At 39.6% G+C, this 14,688-nt stretch overlaps 1 protein-coding gene across 1 annotated transcript in view; it reads right to left on the bottom strand.

Annotated features, from left to right (window-relative positions):
- Nucleotides 1-1,716: 1,716 nt before the first annotated feature.
- farp2 (FERM, RhoGEF and pleckstrin domain protein 2) overlaps nucleotides 1,717-14,688 on the bottom strand; it is a 31,533-nt gene continuing 18,561 nt past the window's right edge. Inside the window, exons 14-27 of the mRNA XM_065956087.1 lie at nucleotides 11,514-11,695; nucleotides 11,188-11,277; nucleotides 10,048-10,181; nucleotides 9,876-9,957; nucleotides 9,530-9,767; nucleotides 8,367-8,497; nucleotides 8,212-8,280; nucleotides 8,029-8,118; nucleotides 6,760-6,842; nucleotides 6,146-6,264; nucleotides 5,748-5,911; nucleotides 4,145-4,252; nucleotides 3,888-4,039; nucleotides 1,717-3,001 (exon numbers count right to left, since the gene is read on the bottom strand). Of these exons, the coding sequence (XP_065812159.1) occupies nucleotides 2,908-3,001; nucleotides 3,888-4,039; nucleotides 4,145-4,252; nucleotides 5,748-5,911; nucleotides 6,146-6,264; nucleotides 6,760-6,842; nucleotides 8,029-8,118; nucleotides 8,212-8,280; nucleotides 8,367-8,497; nucleotides 9,530-9,767; nucleotides 9,876-9,957; nucleotides 10,048-10,181; nucleotides 11,188-11,277; nucleotides 11,514-11,695 (1,736 nt within the window). The 3' untranslated portion in view covers nucleotides 1,717-2,907. The remainder of the gene's footprint in view (nucleotides 3,002-3,887; nucleotides 4,040-4,144; nucleotides 4,253-5,747; nucleotides 5,912-6,145; nucleotides 6,265-6,759; nucleotides 6,843-8,028; nucleotides 8,119-8,211; nucleotides 8,281-8,366; nucleotides 8,498-9,529; nucleotides 9,768-9,875; nucleotides 9,958-10,047; nucleotides 10,182-11,187; nucleotides 11,278-11,513; nucleotides 11,696-14,688) is intronic.

Below are 14,688 nucleotides of genomic sequence, written 5' to 3'. Positions count from 1 at the left end.
GCGTCAACACATTTTCCCATGATAACCAGTCATACATTTCTCGAGATTACACTTTTTTAATATTTCGTTTACATTTTTGTGCTTTTGCAACTCTTGGGATAGGAGATAAATTAGTTGGGATGTCAATATATATATATATATATATATATATATATTACAATATATCATAACCATTCTAATGTTTGTTCTTTAAATATGAAGTTATTATTCCATAAACTGATTAGCTTAGCTTAGCATAAAGCCTGTTAGTGAGGGTAAAAGGCCAGCCTTGGTAAAAAAATAATTGTATATATATATATATATATGAGTGAATATTTTAGTGGCTGTCAGACAGATTTGATCATATCCAGACAAAACCTGGCTAGCTGTCACTTGTCTGTGATGAGGTATGAGGGGTGTTGTACTTTTAAATAAGAGGAAATAAAGTAAGAGCATGCAGTCTTAAAGTGTCTGCCTACCTCTAATGGAGGATTTGAAATAAGGAAGATTTGTTTTATCTTATGTACCTTCTGTTACATATTAGTTCTGTGTAACCACAATAGTGCATTCAAAACAAAAAGCTGCAATCTTTCTCATTTCTGTTGGTACACTTGTTAGACATTGAGAAACAAATGTGTTACATAAAGGAGCACAACCTGGATCTGCACAAGGAGACAGACATAATTAAACAAGAACAAATGTTTCCTTGTGCTTGTCTAACTTTTGCTCTTTAAATGGTGACGGCAGACAGGTAGCAGCTCCACGCCTTCTCCACTCCCTCAAAGAAAACCGTTTGAAAAGATTCCCTTGGCAAGACGAGCAATTTTGTCACTTCTGGGGAAGACACCCCACCCACTGATCACACTGTTCGGACATGCCTGAGGAATGCCTTTCTTTGTTTACGACTGCCTGACAGATACGCAGAAGAGTGTTAATACTGCAGACGAGCAGGCCGAGTCTTCAAATGTTATTGACAATCTGATGACGCAAATGTTCAGTGAGACGAGTCTTTCTCTAGAATGCCTAAACCTTTTAATGCTGTTTATTGAAATGATTACCTCAATTTCATGTCATCTCAGAGGCAACTGTTATACCCGACTACATTTGTCAAAGAGGTGTAGAAGGTGTGTGTGTCTCTTTAAATGGAAAGAGCCCCCCCTGAGTTTTCCTGGTCGACATCGCTCTGAGAATTAAAATGACAGACCTGCGCAAAATTTTTGCTCATTCATGGAATTCATGAAGGAGATACCAGGGGAGGGTTTTTTTTTTTTTTAACCAGAATCCCACTGTGATGTCACAAGGAGAGTCAATTTGAAACAGATCATTTGTCTCTGTGTTATAAGACTTATACAGACCACAAAGTAAGAACTGGATGGTTTTATTTCACATTGTGTGGGTCAGGAGACACTCAGGTTACCCAAATATATGTACATAAACATAGTACAAGTGGATTTGTCACAATATGTCGCCTTTAAGTATAATTTTCCAGCTAACTTTGAGTGAAGTTTTTTCTCTTTATGGATTAATGCAGGTTTTTCTATAGGAAAAAACACAGGAATAAAAATAGCTTCCTTTCAAAACCTGATGGAAACTAAAGATGATTTATTCCAGCAACATTTCAGTCATGAGAGAGAATTCAATATTGTAATGATCTACCGCAACATAATGTCTTCCTATTAGGTTAATTGTTTTACTACCTGATATTTAAAGAAAATTCAGAACAAAAATCACAGAATCTGCTTTTGAAGGGAACTTTATTTAGTTACGGTTTCATTGGAATAACATGAGGACTACATGCTGGACAATAAATAGGAGTAACTGGAGAGACAACAGTCAGTCTCTTACACACGCACAGAATATCAGATGGTTAGGAGACCACACACACACACACACACACACACACACACACACACACACACACACACACACACACACACACACACACACACACACACTTCCAGTCTTAATACAAAAAAATATACCGGTACCAAATAATGCCATGGTTGCATGTCACACTAAATTAGCATCACTGGTGTCTCAAACAATCTCATTTGTCTAGAACTTTCTGACGCACAGCAAGTACCAGAACATCAAAATATGTTCTTCTGATTTGTTTTTTTTAGGAGGAAAATCTGCAACTTTTTACACAGAGTAAACACTACACATGTCCTCTCAAGCTGTCATCCCTACGCAAAAAATAAAAAGAGGATACATTGGTTACATCTGATATTAAGAGAAGAGAGAAATGTAGCACCAAACTGGCCGTAATAATGCCTGACTAACGGGGAGATTTAAGCAGAACGGCTCCCTTTTGAACAATTTAAACATCCATTTGTTAACAATATAAACGCTTTCATATGATGATTTGCTCAGAACTAGCCATATGCCTCCAAAATTTTACCTGTAAACACGGTTCAACTTTCCATGATCCTTCTGCTCAACTCCATCCTGCATTCATCTCCGACTGTCTCAAAAGTACCAACTATCCTGTACCTTCATTTTCCACATGCTCTAAATCCTCTATATGCCAGTCATAGCACAGGGCTAGACCTGCAGCTTCAGTCATCAGGCTTTGTAGATAGAAGTTCTTCAAAAGCCTGAAATCAAGCCTTTGTGTTGGAGTTGGTCCCATTTATCATTATTTTTCATCAGGCTATATGTTGAGCAATATGCATGCAAACATCGGATCCAAATATACACGTCTCCTTTCATAATATCCTGCACACAGGAACAACGTTATCATTTACAGCATTAATGAGGAACAAGCACAGACCATAAGAATTAAATCCTTAACGCAATCAATGTTAACACTTAAACTTCAGTCTCTCATCAGTCATGGTACAAATCATCACTTTGAAAATTACAATGAGACTTGAAAGTCTTTCTGCCATCCTAGAGGCCCAGCCTCCGGTATCAATGATATTTGATTCAGTTTCCGTTTATCTCCATGGGACCTCCTTTAGGTATGAGCAGGCTCATGCGGCCCGTAGTGCTGGCTGCACTCTTGATCACCTCCATCCATCTGTGAAGACAAAGACAGCCCACAGAGTCTTAAAACTGTTCTTACAGGACTTTAAAAATAAATACTGGTATCTCCAAACACAGGCCCTATATCAACATAACTTCTAAATGATTAATGGGTACAAAAGGTTTTGGATTTGCACCAATAATATCCACATAACCAGCTGAAGAATGGGCTGTTAAGTCTGCAATGTGTCCTCTAAAAGTCGTTGATTTATTATTTCATTCGACAGGTTAAGATTGTTCATGAACGTTTAGTGCTTTATCTTAGAGAAACAGCTGCTACTTTCTTAAAAGCACCCAAATTCGATTAACAAAAACAATCATTTGACCTTGCAGACATGGAAGTTGTTGGTCTACCGCTGCATTGATCTGTTGAATTGTTTCTGTTATTTCATAACTTAGTGTTTTTTAGTAGTTTGTTCAGATTCAACACAGTATTTGTTGAAGCCTGAAGTGTAAAAGCAACCTAACAGATTGAGGCAGTCAGAGATCAAGAACTCCAACGAAGAGCAATGCAAAAGTTCTGGTTTTGTCAATGAGTCTGATGGCTTTGAAGAGAGTGAAGTTAAAGTTGTTTCTGTTTTGTTTTTTTAAAGCATCTTAACTTAAAAAATCATCTTAATCCTTTTTTAATAATAATATAGCCACCCCTATGTCTAAAAACTATGAGCTTATAGTCAGTCATAAGCATGTTTAGGTGTATTTGATTAGGCACAGTCTGCTGAAGATTTCCTGCAGCCATTACAGCCCATGTTATACTGCAGACCGGAGCAGCCTACTGGATTTATCCTAAACTTTGTATTTTACAAACATGGTTCTTGTTATCCTCCACTGATTTGTGAAATCTGCAACAACGTTTTACAAATGAGAAATAAGTTGTTTACCTTTCAAAGGTGTACTCGCTCTCAGCCCTGAAGAAGTAAACGTGGGATTTGAACTGCAGCTTGAAGACGTACTCCTTGTGGATGCTGTCAGACTCTTCAGGAGTGCTGACCGTGTAGCCGAGCAGAGGGAGGCTCGCCAGCGGGAAGTCGTCCTAGAAACAGAGGAGGAAACTCTTCACTCTTAATCCAGCTCTACTCACCTCAGTCGCCTTTTTTCAAATGTCATGTTCTCTAAAAGAAATGATGAGTCAGCTGACCTGATGTGTTTTGTAGAAGAACAAGCAGAAGTTGGTGAAAACCACCCAGAGTTTCTGCCAGCCGTTACTGTTCTTGAACTTCCTCAGGAGGTAACCTGACAGCTGGTTCTTCACAGAGGGACAGAAAATGTAATGTGAAAAGGTAAGACAGTGAACATGAAGTGATTGCAAAGGAGGGGTCATAATGAATCAAACATAGTGATAAGTGGCTCTGTGTTTATGAATGAATGTTTGGGTGTGATATGGTGGTATAGATGTGGAAAGAATAGGACTGTTGAAAGGTTGAAAGCATGCTCTAGACTAGAAAGAGGAAAATAAAAAACAGGCTTTATAGTTTACAGATAGCTATGACCTAGTGGCACTTACCATAGAGACAATTTGTGCACTTTATTTGAACAACTAGCATAGTTTGATATATTAGAGGCCAGGCCTGGATCTTCTTTCTGTCCCCTTGATGCCTCGATACAAACCAAATCCAAGGTCAATAATAAGTGTTGTTTTGAATTCATTAGTTCAAAAACATACTGACCAGAACAACTCAGTTCAGACACATTGAAATGAAAGGAGATGTTTGCTAATGCTAATTTTTCAGCTTTTGTTCCAAGATTCATAAATTGATTGTTGGTTGTCATTGTGCGATCTCTGAAATAAGTAACAATTAGGATTGTTACACAGTGTTTCAAATCTAGTCTTCCCAGTGTTTTTTTCTTTTTGATGCAATATATTTTACTCCATCTCTCAGCATTGATTCTATTGTACCGTCTCTGTTTGGTCGGGCAAATGTGGATAAGAACGGATGTTATGATTTGAATCCCCTGAGAGGTTTCAGATTTCATATGATGCATCAATAAATGAACCTTCAGTGTTTGTTTTTCCAATTTTTCTGACATGATTAAAAACAAAATTAAATTATTTTCTTTAACCCAGTAAAGCTCTCTACAAAGACCTCAGGGGGAAAGATCCATAACCAGACCTCTCCTAGTCCTGAATGTCTGCCTATGGTGGCTCTAGTACCTGGTTCATGTGCAGGTAATCAGTGAGAGACAGGTTCTGGTTTCGGTACCAGCAAACATGTGTGATGGTGTTTGGTCTCTGGCCCTGACCGAGGAGATAACGAGGAGGAAGTTCTGGTGAGACAGCCGGAGAGCCGAAGACTGAGAGGGTGAAGAGACATAAGGAAGGAAGAAAGGATGCAAAGAAAGTGTTAGTATTTTAGATTCAAGTGGAAGAAAGGGTGAAAGAAAGAGGAGTTAGGAAGTTCTCCTGGTCTGTGAAAGAAGAACATTAGTGTCAGGAAAAAAGAAGACTTTAATTTTAGTTAGTTATGAAGTACATTAAAGAACAAAGAGCAATCCAGGCGACACCAGATGTAAACATTTGTGATGTTAAAGCTAAACAGGGAGAAAAGAGTGTTGTTAAAGGAAACACTAAGAGGGGTTAGGAAGAGAGGGAAAAAACACCGAGATCCAGGAACGACAACGGATCCGACTGTACAAATATGGTGCTAAAAGGCCTTAACAGGTAAAAACATGTTCTTCTCCAGTGTGTGTGCTTGTGTAAATGTGAGTGTATGCGTGTCCTAATGTGGGCGGAGGAGGAGTACCTCCACAGCCAGGCTGTGATCAGACATAGACACGCTGGTGTTACGGTGCCAGCACACATGCATGGTGGTGTTGGCACGGTGGTGTGTCTGCTTGTCCAGTGACGTGCGGGACGAGTTCATGTCATCCTCCGACTCCTGTTCCAGGGAAACCTCGTCAGACGATCCTGAGGGGGGGGGGGGGAGGAGGAGGAGGAGGGGGAGAGGCGGGACAGGAAGTTGTTTGGAGGAAGGAATTAACTGTACGTATGACCAAGTGCTACTTTCCAAGGAAGGAAAAAGCTCATTAAAAAATCATTTTCTAACACAGCGGCGGAAACAATGTCCAAGGAACATGAAGTACAAGTTCCCATTAGTGAGTACTGCACATCTTAACATGACACAGGGAAACAAACTCTTACTGTTGGAGTGATCTCCAAGTCCAGGGTCGGGGAAGATGCTAGATTTCTCTTGAGACTTCTTGGACATTTCAATTGCAAGGTTCAGATCCTCAATCCACTTCCCCATCTCCACTTTGGAGCTGAAATAGAAACAAACAAATAGAAGGCGGGATAACAGTTTGTTAAATCACACAGGAATCAGATGATGTGTGCGTTAAAGACAGTTTCTTAGCTTACATGCACTAAAAAATCCTGCAAAACTTCCAAAGCTCAGAACAAGTGAATATGAGGCTTCATTCAGGCGTTCAGATCTCTCTTGTTTACATGGACGCCGTTATCTCTCAGGTAAGACCAGTAGTAGCTTCAAAGTTTTATTAATGTTTTGAAGCAAGAAGAAAAAAAGCTCAATTTGAACTTCCCTTTACTGACTGAATATTACTTTCAACACTGCGTTAAAAAAAACAAAAACGTGTTAACTTTCAAAACCAGGGCAGATGCACATGTTATTTGGAGAAGGAGCTGCATAACCATTGACCCAAGATTTTTATATACAGAGAATCAGTTATTACTCCAAGTCAAACTCTAGATTAATTTATAGTCCAATAAATATATTTCCCTTTCTTTCCCCTTCTCACCTGGCAGCCACAACAATGGTCCTCTGAGCAGAGTAGATGGTGAAGCAGTGAGGGACTGACCACTCGTTTTCACTTTCCTCCACCTAACGAACAAAAGAGAAACCCAGAGAACATTCATGTTGGGAAGCTTTCAAACTAAACACATTTTGTTTCAATAAATGAGTTAAGTGAAGGACTGTAGGAGGAAATTAAGTCAGAAAGTCTGACTGAAGTCACAGACGGACCTGCTGCAGAGCCTCTGCGGCGGTGTTCAGACTGCAGCCATGTAAGATTTGTTATTCAAATAAGGTGTTGAAAACAAACTGTTGAACACTACGGTTTGCAAATGATCACACTTAATCTCTCGATCCTGACATCACTTCTCTATCTGCATGAGCTGCTGTTATCTGTGTAGCGTTGTTCAGCCGCCTTAAAAAGAGACAGCCTCTAGTTTGACACTTTCAAGTTTATTATGAGCAAAACTACACCTTATAGTTTTCACAGACTCATCTAAAAATGCACTACCTCTAATCAGACACTGCTGTACCTTGCTATCTATCTTTGTGAAGTCATTTCCTCAGATTAAAATACTATTCTAGACTTCTTTTTGCAACCAGTAGAGTCGCCCCCTGTTGACAGTAAGAACGCAGGTTTAAGGTACTTCAGTACTGGCTTCACTTTCAAGGCTAAAAAGGCTTGCATACTGTCGGATGTCCAGACTTTCTAAAATGTTTTTTTTTTTTTTTTTTTTTTTTTTTTAAATCAGTCTGAACAAAGCCTGTAGCATGTGTCTGTATGGAGGCAAATAGGTTCACATCCTTTTTAGTCTTCAGACCTCAGTGCCTCTACACTACTCTACAAACCCTCTACAGTCTCTTCATCACATAACAATGTCCTGCTCGTACTTTGAACATCAAGACGTAATAAACTACTGGTAGTGACATCGCAACCACAAGTAGATGCAAGGACTAAAAGGACTCTGCCCGCTAGGTGTCTCTTTGGGTATTTCTCAGTTCTATTTATACAAAAGCAAAGGACAAGAAGAAGGGAAGGGTTTGGGCATCCAAGCTGGCAGAGCTCAGAGGACTTACCGGAGCGTCCAGCACTATGAGCTGCAGCCAGGAGTAAAACAGAGACACCAAAGTTAGGAGACCCAGGCCCTCCCTTCTCACACTGATCAGATCATCTCTCACCACAAGGGGAACTAGTCTTTTGACCACATACTTACGGCTTTATTAGGAGGTTAATGGGAGGCAAATGTAAGAGGTGACATAAAGCTTTAATACTCACGATCATGCCATGAAGTGGCAGCTGGCCGTGTACTTTGAACTGATTGGTGGCTGTAACACCTTTGCTTGTGTAGAGGAGCATGTCTGAGAACTGAAAATATTCATACAAGTTATTTATAAAACTCACTGGATTGTTAATGTGATGCAACTCTCTGTAAAAAAAATAATAAAGTATTGTACTTACAAGGAAAAACATTCTCTGCTGCAGTCCTTTCTTGGTAAGCTTGTACAGACATCCCTCTCTTATGAACTCCTAAAAAAAACATAAAAACATTGTCGGATGTGCTCGACCTGGACCCCCGGCTCCCCCTACCCTCTGCTCAGTGTAACTGCACTCACCCTGCCTGGTGCTGTCAGGTTTTCGATACCGATCAGGTCTCTCTGCAGCTCTGTTAGCTTCTGAAAGTTCTCCAGCCGGATGAGACTGCTCTGGAGCTGAGTGGCGATCTCAGCCACTTCCTTCAGAGCCTCTGAGGGGGGAGTAATGTCTTAAGTCAATATATGTCCAACAATTTCTTCTTAATTGTTGATGGTTAGAAATATAGTTGAGAAAATCAATGATGATCATAGAAGCCTTCATGACAGAAAACATGTAAAAGAAAAAACTGCTAAACCTAAACCAACATATTTCACTAAAAATTCTTCCTTGTGTGATGTTGAAATCTGGGAGAATTATTTAAATTGGTCAATTTATTGCTGCAGACATACTGTGAAATACCTGTGCTTTACATCATATTTTATCAGCTACTTTAATTAGATTTTAAACTTCAGATATATGTGGCACATATTTTTTCACCTTTATTTTTTTTAACCAGGCAGGTCATTAAGAACAAATCCTTATTTACAAAGACTGGCTATGTCCCCTAAGTCTGCAGTCCTACAGACTCTAGTCTGGGCTTTAAAGACCACAGACCAAGTCCGTAATTGTGGCTGATAGGCTTGGATATTAACTTCATATGCAGAACAGAGCAATATCCTGAACAGCTAGTTATCATCTATAAAATATTACCAGTCTTTGTCTCAAAAAGAGAAAAAAATGTTTTTCTCCTAAGGTATGACTTTATGCACTCAGATTTGATTTGTACTTGAATTAGCATTATATTTGTTAAACCAAGTCTTCCCTGTGTACAGCTGATGAGTTGCCTTTGTGCATGAAATGTGATATATAAATTAAGTTGCCTTCCCTCACCTTTAATTGATCAATTTTAACCCTTTGTTTTTGTTCTTTTCAAATTATATCCTATTTTTGTTCTCATTTTCTGTCAGCGTTGGGTGAATTTTAGAAACCTGACACAGTTTGGCAGCATGTTTGTATGATAGCTGTTATACTGTACAACTTAAGCCGAGCTGGGTTACAGAAGATGAAAAATTAGTTTACTTGCATTGACTCAAGCTTGGCTTTTTTATTGAACTTGACTGTTGCAATAAAATCTTGTTCAAGTAATCCAGTAAGAAGGATTTTTATCAGTAATATGAAAAAATATGAGCAATCGAGATCTCACCCTTGCAGTCATCGTGATCCCGGTGCGAGGGAGAGTAATGCTTGCATAGCCTCTCCAGGATGAGCTTGTAGTGCATGAGGCGCTGGATGGGCTTGAGCAGGAATGTGTTGAGTGGCAGGTAGCAGACTTTCTGCAGCTCAAACTCTTTGTAGACCGTCTCCAGCTTCTTCAGCCTCTTGGTGGCTTTCTCCAGCTCTGTTAACACCTCGTCGTGCTTCTGCAGGTAGCTGGTGAATTCCTGGGGATTACAATGAACACTTAAAGTGTGGCTAAAGGGACGGTCTGTTTGTCAGGAAATAATGTAAGAGAGGTATGGTTGACTGGAGGGATGGCAAAGCAAGCTGACCTTAAGAGCACACATGTTCCTCAGCATCACATCTCCGATCCTCTGGTAGTCCCCTTTGACGTGAGCGTTTGAGCGCCCCTCCCTGAGGATACATATGAACTGGTCTTTAGAAACGTCTTATCAGCTTTCACTCACCTTCATCACCCAGACAAATAGTGAGTGAGCACCTTACCAGAGAGCCAGCCTCTGGTCTAACTCCTTCAGGAAGCCTCGATGGAACTCATAGATGGGGTCGATGTTGGAAAAAAGGAGGTTCATCAGCCCTTCAGGCATGGCGTTTTCTTTGATCACAGCGCTGCGAAACCACTGGGAACAGAAGCGGGACACTTCAAATTGGTTTACAGTCGGGCAAATAAAATGATCCACCTATCATGATCAAAATTAAAAGCTAGCTTCATGAGTGGTCATCTCAAGGATAAACCTGTTGTACTTTTCTTCATTAGGGGACTGAAACAAATGTCAACATTTTTGCCCCCGGGTTAACACAAAAAAGGTCTTGTTTTATAGAATTTTAGTTTAAAAAGAAATTCAGCATTAACATTTTTTATTCCCTTTCTGTTCAAACTTCTGTGTACTAAATACTTCCATTTCACTATTTTGACTGTTTTCCTTTAAATATATACAAACAAAATTTATATAACAGGAAAGAAACTCGTTGAGATTAAACATGTGTTTTTTAAGCGTGTCCTGGTGAGACATGCAGCAGCACAATTAACAGAGTTAATTCAGAGCAACAAATTCAACAGCAAAAGTTTGTCAAGATCATCCACAAACACATCAAGGTGAACATCTACTGCCAGCTGTGTCCGCCTCCAAGTCATTCAACATCCTCTTAAAATCATCCTGAGAGCAGCTCGGCAAGTCTCAACTCTTTGTAATTTGTTCTAATTAAAAGGGAGCAGCAACCTTAAACGCCTTCTTCCCCACTTCATTAGGAACAGACCGTAAGAAAAGGTCCTGGGATCAAAGATGATAAGTCACTGTACTCTTCTGACTGATAGAGGACAGAAGGTATATGATAGAGGTCAGAAGGTATGAAGGAAGAAAACCTAGATAGATAGACTTGTAGCAAAGAATACATCAGTGTGAAAGTCTGTGTACGGTGAAAGACATCTAACCAACACATGCATACAGCAAACAGGGATGAGTGAGGGATTTAAACTGAGTGTTGATTCTTAGAGCTCTATTTTAATCAACAAAGCACACGCACTCTATGAGCTTGTACACCTATCACAATATTTGGAAATCGCCTTTTAAAATGCAGATAAAGGACTCTGAGCAAAAACAGTTTGGAGGAAAAGAAAAAACTCACCACTGTGATGACCTCCAGATCTTTCAGGTATGTTCGCTCTGTGGTCAGAATCTCTTTGGCAATGAAGTAGGCCTTATCGGTGGGATATCTCTGAGAGACAAGAAGGACATTAAGTTTCTCTGCTCTGAACAACAACACAACCACCATAAAAAAATATATATATTTCTAACTGAAAGAAATGTTTCCTCCATGTCAGTGAGAAACATCTTAAAATCCCATCCCATTATTAATCACAAAGATAGATAGATATGGGTTCAGGTTTATGCAATTTTTCTACTCTGACAATTGTGGTGTTAGGCGGCTGGTTGGAAGGGTGAGCAGTGTACCTTCCTCCTGCCCTCATCCTCCTCCTCTAGCCTGGCATTGCTGCCCACCTCACTCAGGATGGGGCTTTGCAGGGGCGACGAGGCGTGACCCGGCAGGCTGAGGGTCGACATCTGGAAGGAGGGCGACAAGCAGAGGGGTCCTTTGGTGGTTAAGGGTGAGAGCTGAGGGCTGTCGACGGTGTCTGTGGAGAAGAGAAAATAAAGATCGTATAAAATTAATCAAGCTTAAGACAGTGGGGGGGGTTACATGAAACAGGTAATAGAACTCTACTAAATCAGGAAAAACACAATCTTTTGAAAGTATGAATCAACAACAATGCTCTCTAAAACATCCAATTTTAACAATAACTAAATGTGTGTCATACAGTCAAATATTCAACACTATGCTTCATCCTCCCCCAACCTGCAGAACTCAACGCAAGAGCTTCACATTTCAACAAAAACAAGCGGCCACAAAAGAAAGAAGAGACGGCAGAGCGGACCAAGTAAAGTAATGGTTCCCACATTTCCCCCCATGCTTTTGTTTTCAGAGCCCTCAACCAAAAGAACAAACGATTGTTTGGCAACTTAAACGAGCACTGTTCCAATTCAGAGAACTGGCTCTTCTGCTTTTGTTCTGCCTGTGCAACAAAACAAGCAGATGAAACAGTCCGCTCTCCTCTTTACTGGGTAAGGTCACCACAGCTGTTCTTCCACTTCTAATAGAAAGAGAGAGAGAGAAAAAAAAAAGGAGTGGGGGAAGGCCAAGAGGGAGGAGAAAAAAAAAAAAAAAAAAAAAGTCACAGCTCGACCCGGAAATAATTGCTCAGGCAAAGAGTTATCAGGAATGTGGCCTGTGTGGAGGGAAAATGGTTGTTTATAGTTTATCTCTGTGTGCCCCACAGGGAATGACACGAGAAGAGGGGAGAGAGAGCAGACGTTGGGCTCCACAGCACGAAGCAGAGGGCTTTCTGTGGAATGGTTTGGCACAAAGCCTCCGCAAACAGGGAGCACTCACACTCAGCTGGAATTGGGTTGAGGAATCTCGTGTACGAGTTCGACCCAACCCCCCAAAAGCACAACAGTTTGTTGCCTTCAATTTAAACGGAAAAATACAGGATGATTACACCAATCATGTATATCATGGACTTCTTTTTTTAGTTATCGTCAAGAAAACTCTGCTCTAATATGATGATTAAATTCTCTAGAAATGAGAAAACCTTCAGTGGGTATTAAATTGAGTTTACACAATTTTTAGTTTGTTGTTTTACAAATGAAAGCAGCTTTCATGTGAAGGAAATTGATCCCACCTTGGATCTGCAGCTTCTCATGAAGATTACTGTGAGAATATGAATCACATTTTATAGACATATTTAATCTAAATATATTGAGTTTAACCCTTAAAACATCCTCTCTTTCTGCACGTACCTGTCAAACTAATGTAAGATTCTGATAAAGCACTTGAAAGTTTATCAACAAATGACTATTTCAACTTTTTAAAGTCTCTAAAAGAATTTTAAGTCTGACATTCATGGTACCCCAAAGTGATTACTTTATTCTTGAGAGGAAAACATACACACATTAAGTACAGGTGGTTAAGAATAATAATAAGTATACATATGCAGGATTAAGTGACGATTACTTGATGTCTAAGTGCAGTAAGCTTAGCTGGTTAATCTTCAGCCATGTCATTAATTAACTATTTAGTAGAGAAGTGAGGACAATCAAATGTCAGAACACAAAGAATAAGGCAAAAATAAGGAAAAGTCATAAAGACAAACCCTTGATCAGATGAACTACATTTCCAAGCTAAGAGGCTAAACTGAAACAAACGTCCACAAATGTGATTTTAGATAGATTGCAAAATGACTTCGATGTGTTTGCTATCCTTTAAAATGACAATGAGAGCTAATGAGTTTATGAAAAGCGATTCCTTAGGTACTAAAGGGGACAACTTCATTAAGACTGCCCCTTTTCTTCACCATAACATCTTAACAATTACTATTAAAAGTTAAACAGGGGTCCACACCTGAGATTCATATAAATGCATACTGTTAGAAAAGAATGAAAGTAAGTGCTATAAGGCACTGAGGTGCAAGACAAAAAGGAAGACTGCATAATATAAGACTCACTTTGCAAAAGCCAGGTGAAGTCCAATTTCAGGCAGATTAAATTGAGAACAAAAAAAGGGCAAAATCAAGATGTTTGCCTTGCTCAGAGACTGTCAGCATAGGAAAAGTCAAACTAACAAGATAAAGACTGTGAGAGCAAAGTAATGAAATACAACTCACTTTGATATCAACACAACTACTTGAGTTCTACGGCACAAGCCGAGTCCTTGACGACAGAATCAGCAATAGAAATAACTGAGGCCTGGAGTACAGATAAAAAGATGTTACGAATCTTTGCACGTGCTATTACTTAAGGTACTGACCACAAGACAGGAACACATGGTTCCTTCACAAATATGAAAAAACAAACATTTAAAAATCCAGCTAACATAAAAGAGAGATGTGCAAAAAGCCCCTACTTCCTTCCAATTAACATGGTATCATGTTGTTGGTACCATGACAAAGACAGAAAAAGACAAAAAAAACCTGCTAAGGGCTACATGCCAGATAAAAAGAGACAAAGCGAGATCAATCTCTAGTCGTGTACCGACAGTTCAATAAAATACTCACTGACTTAAACTGACAGGCTGTCCTGGAAGTGACATTAATAGCTTCTATGATCTAAAAGTGCTACATCTAGAAAGTACTTCTGCATTTAACAATATAATACGGTTTACTGGGTGTTACAGGCTCGCCACAACAGCACAAAGCCATGCACACGATTCGGATTATACATTCATTTCTTTAAAAGTGGTGTTAACAGCGTACTTGACGGCTCATTAGTACACTGTTGACATTCTTCAGCTTAAGCTAAAATGTTAGTTTGTGTCTATTTCTGAAAAATATTTAAAGTTTCTAATCCTTCAGAAATCAGGAATTGGAAGTGCTTGATACCACCTACATGCTGTGGATTAGCATCACAAGAAGAACTGTCGCATCCAGCCAGCAGATGTCAGTGAGGCACAGAAGTGCAAACTGAAAAGTGGCTCAGTTTGTTTCTGCATGCCTTTTTTTTATTACAGGAAGCCTGTGAGAATCACTAAACCTGGACGACTTTCTGTTTATTTTTACCCTGAGATTATAGA

Source organism: Labrus bergylta, chromosome 6 (assembly GCF_963930695.1).
Source record: "Labrus bergylta chromosome 6, fLabBer1.1, whole genome shotgun sequence".
Taxonomy (NCBI): Eukaryota; Metazoa; Chordata; class Actinopteri; order Labriformes; family Labridae; genus Labrus; species Labrus bergylta.
The sequence above is the reverse complement of the archived record's forward strand: the minus strand, read 5'-3'. Positions and strand labels throughout refer to the sequence as shown.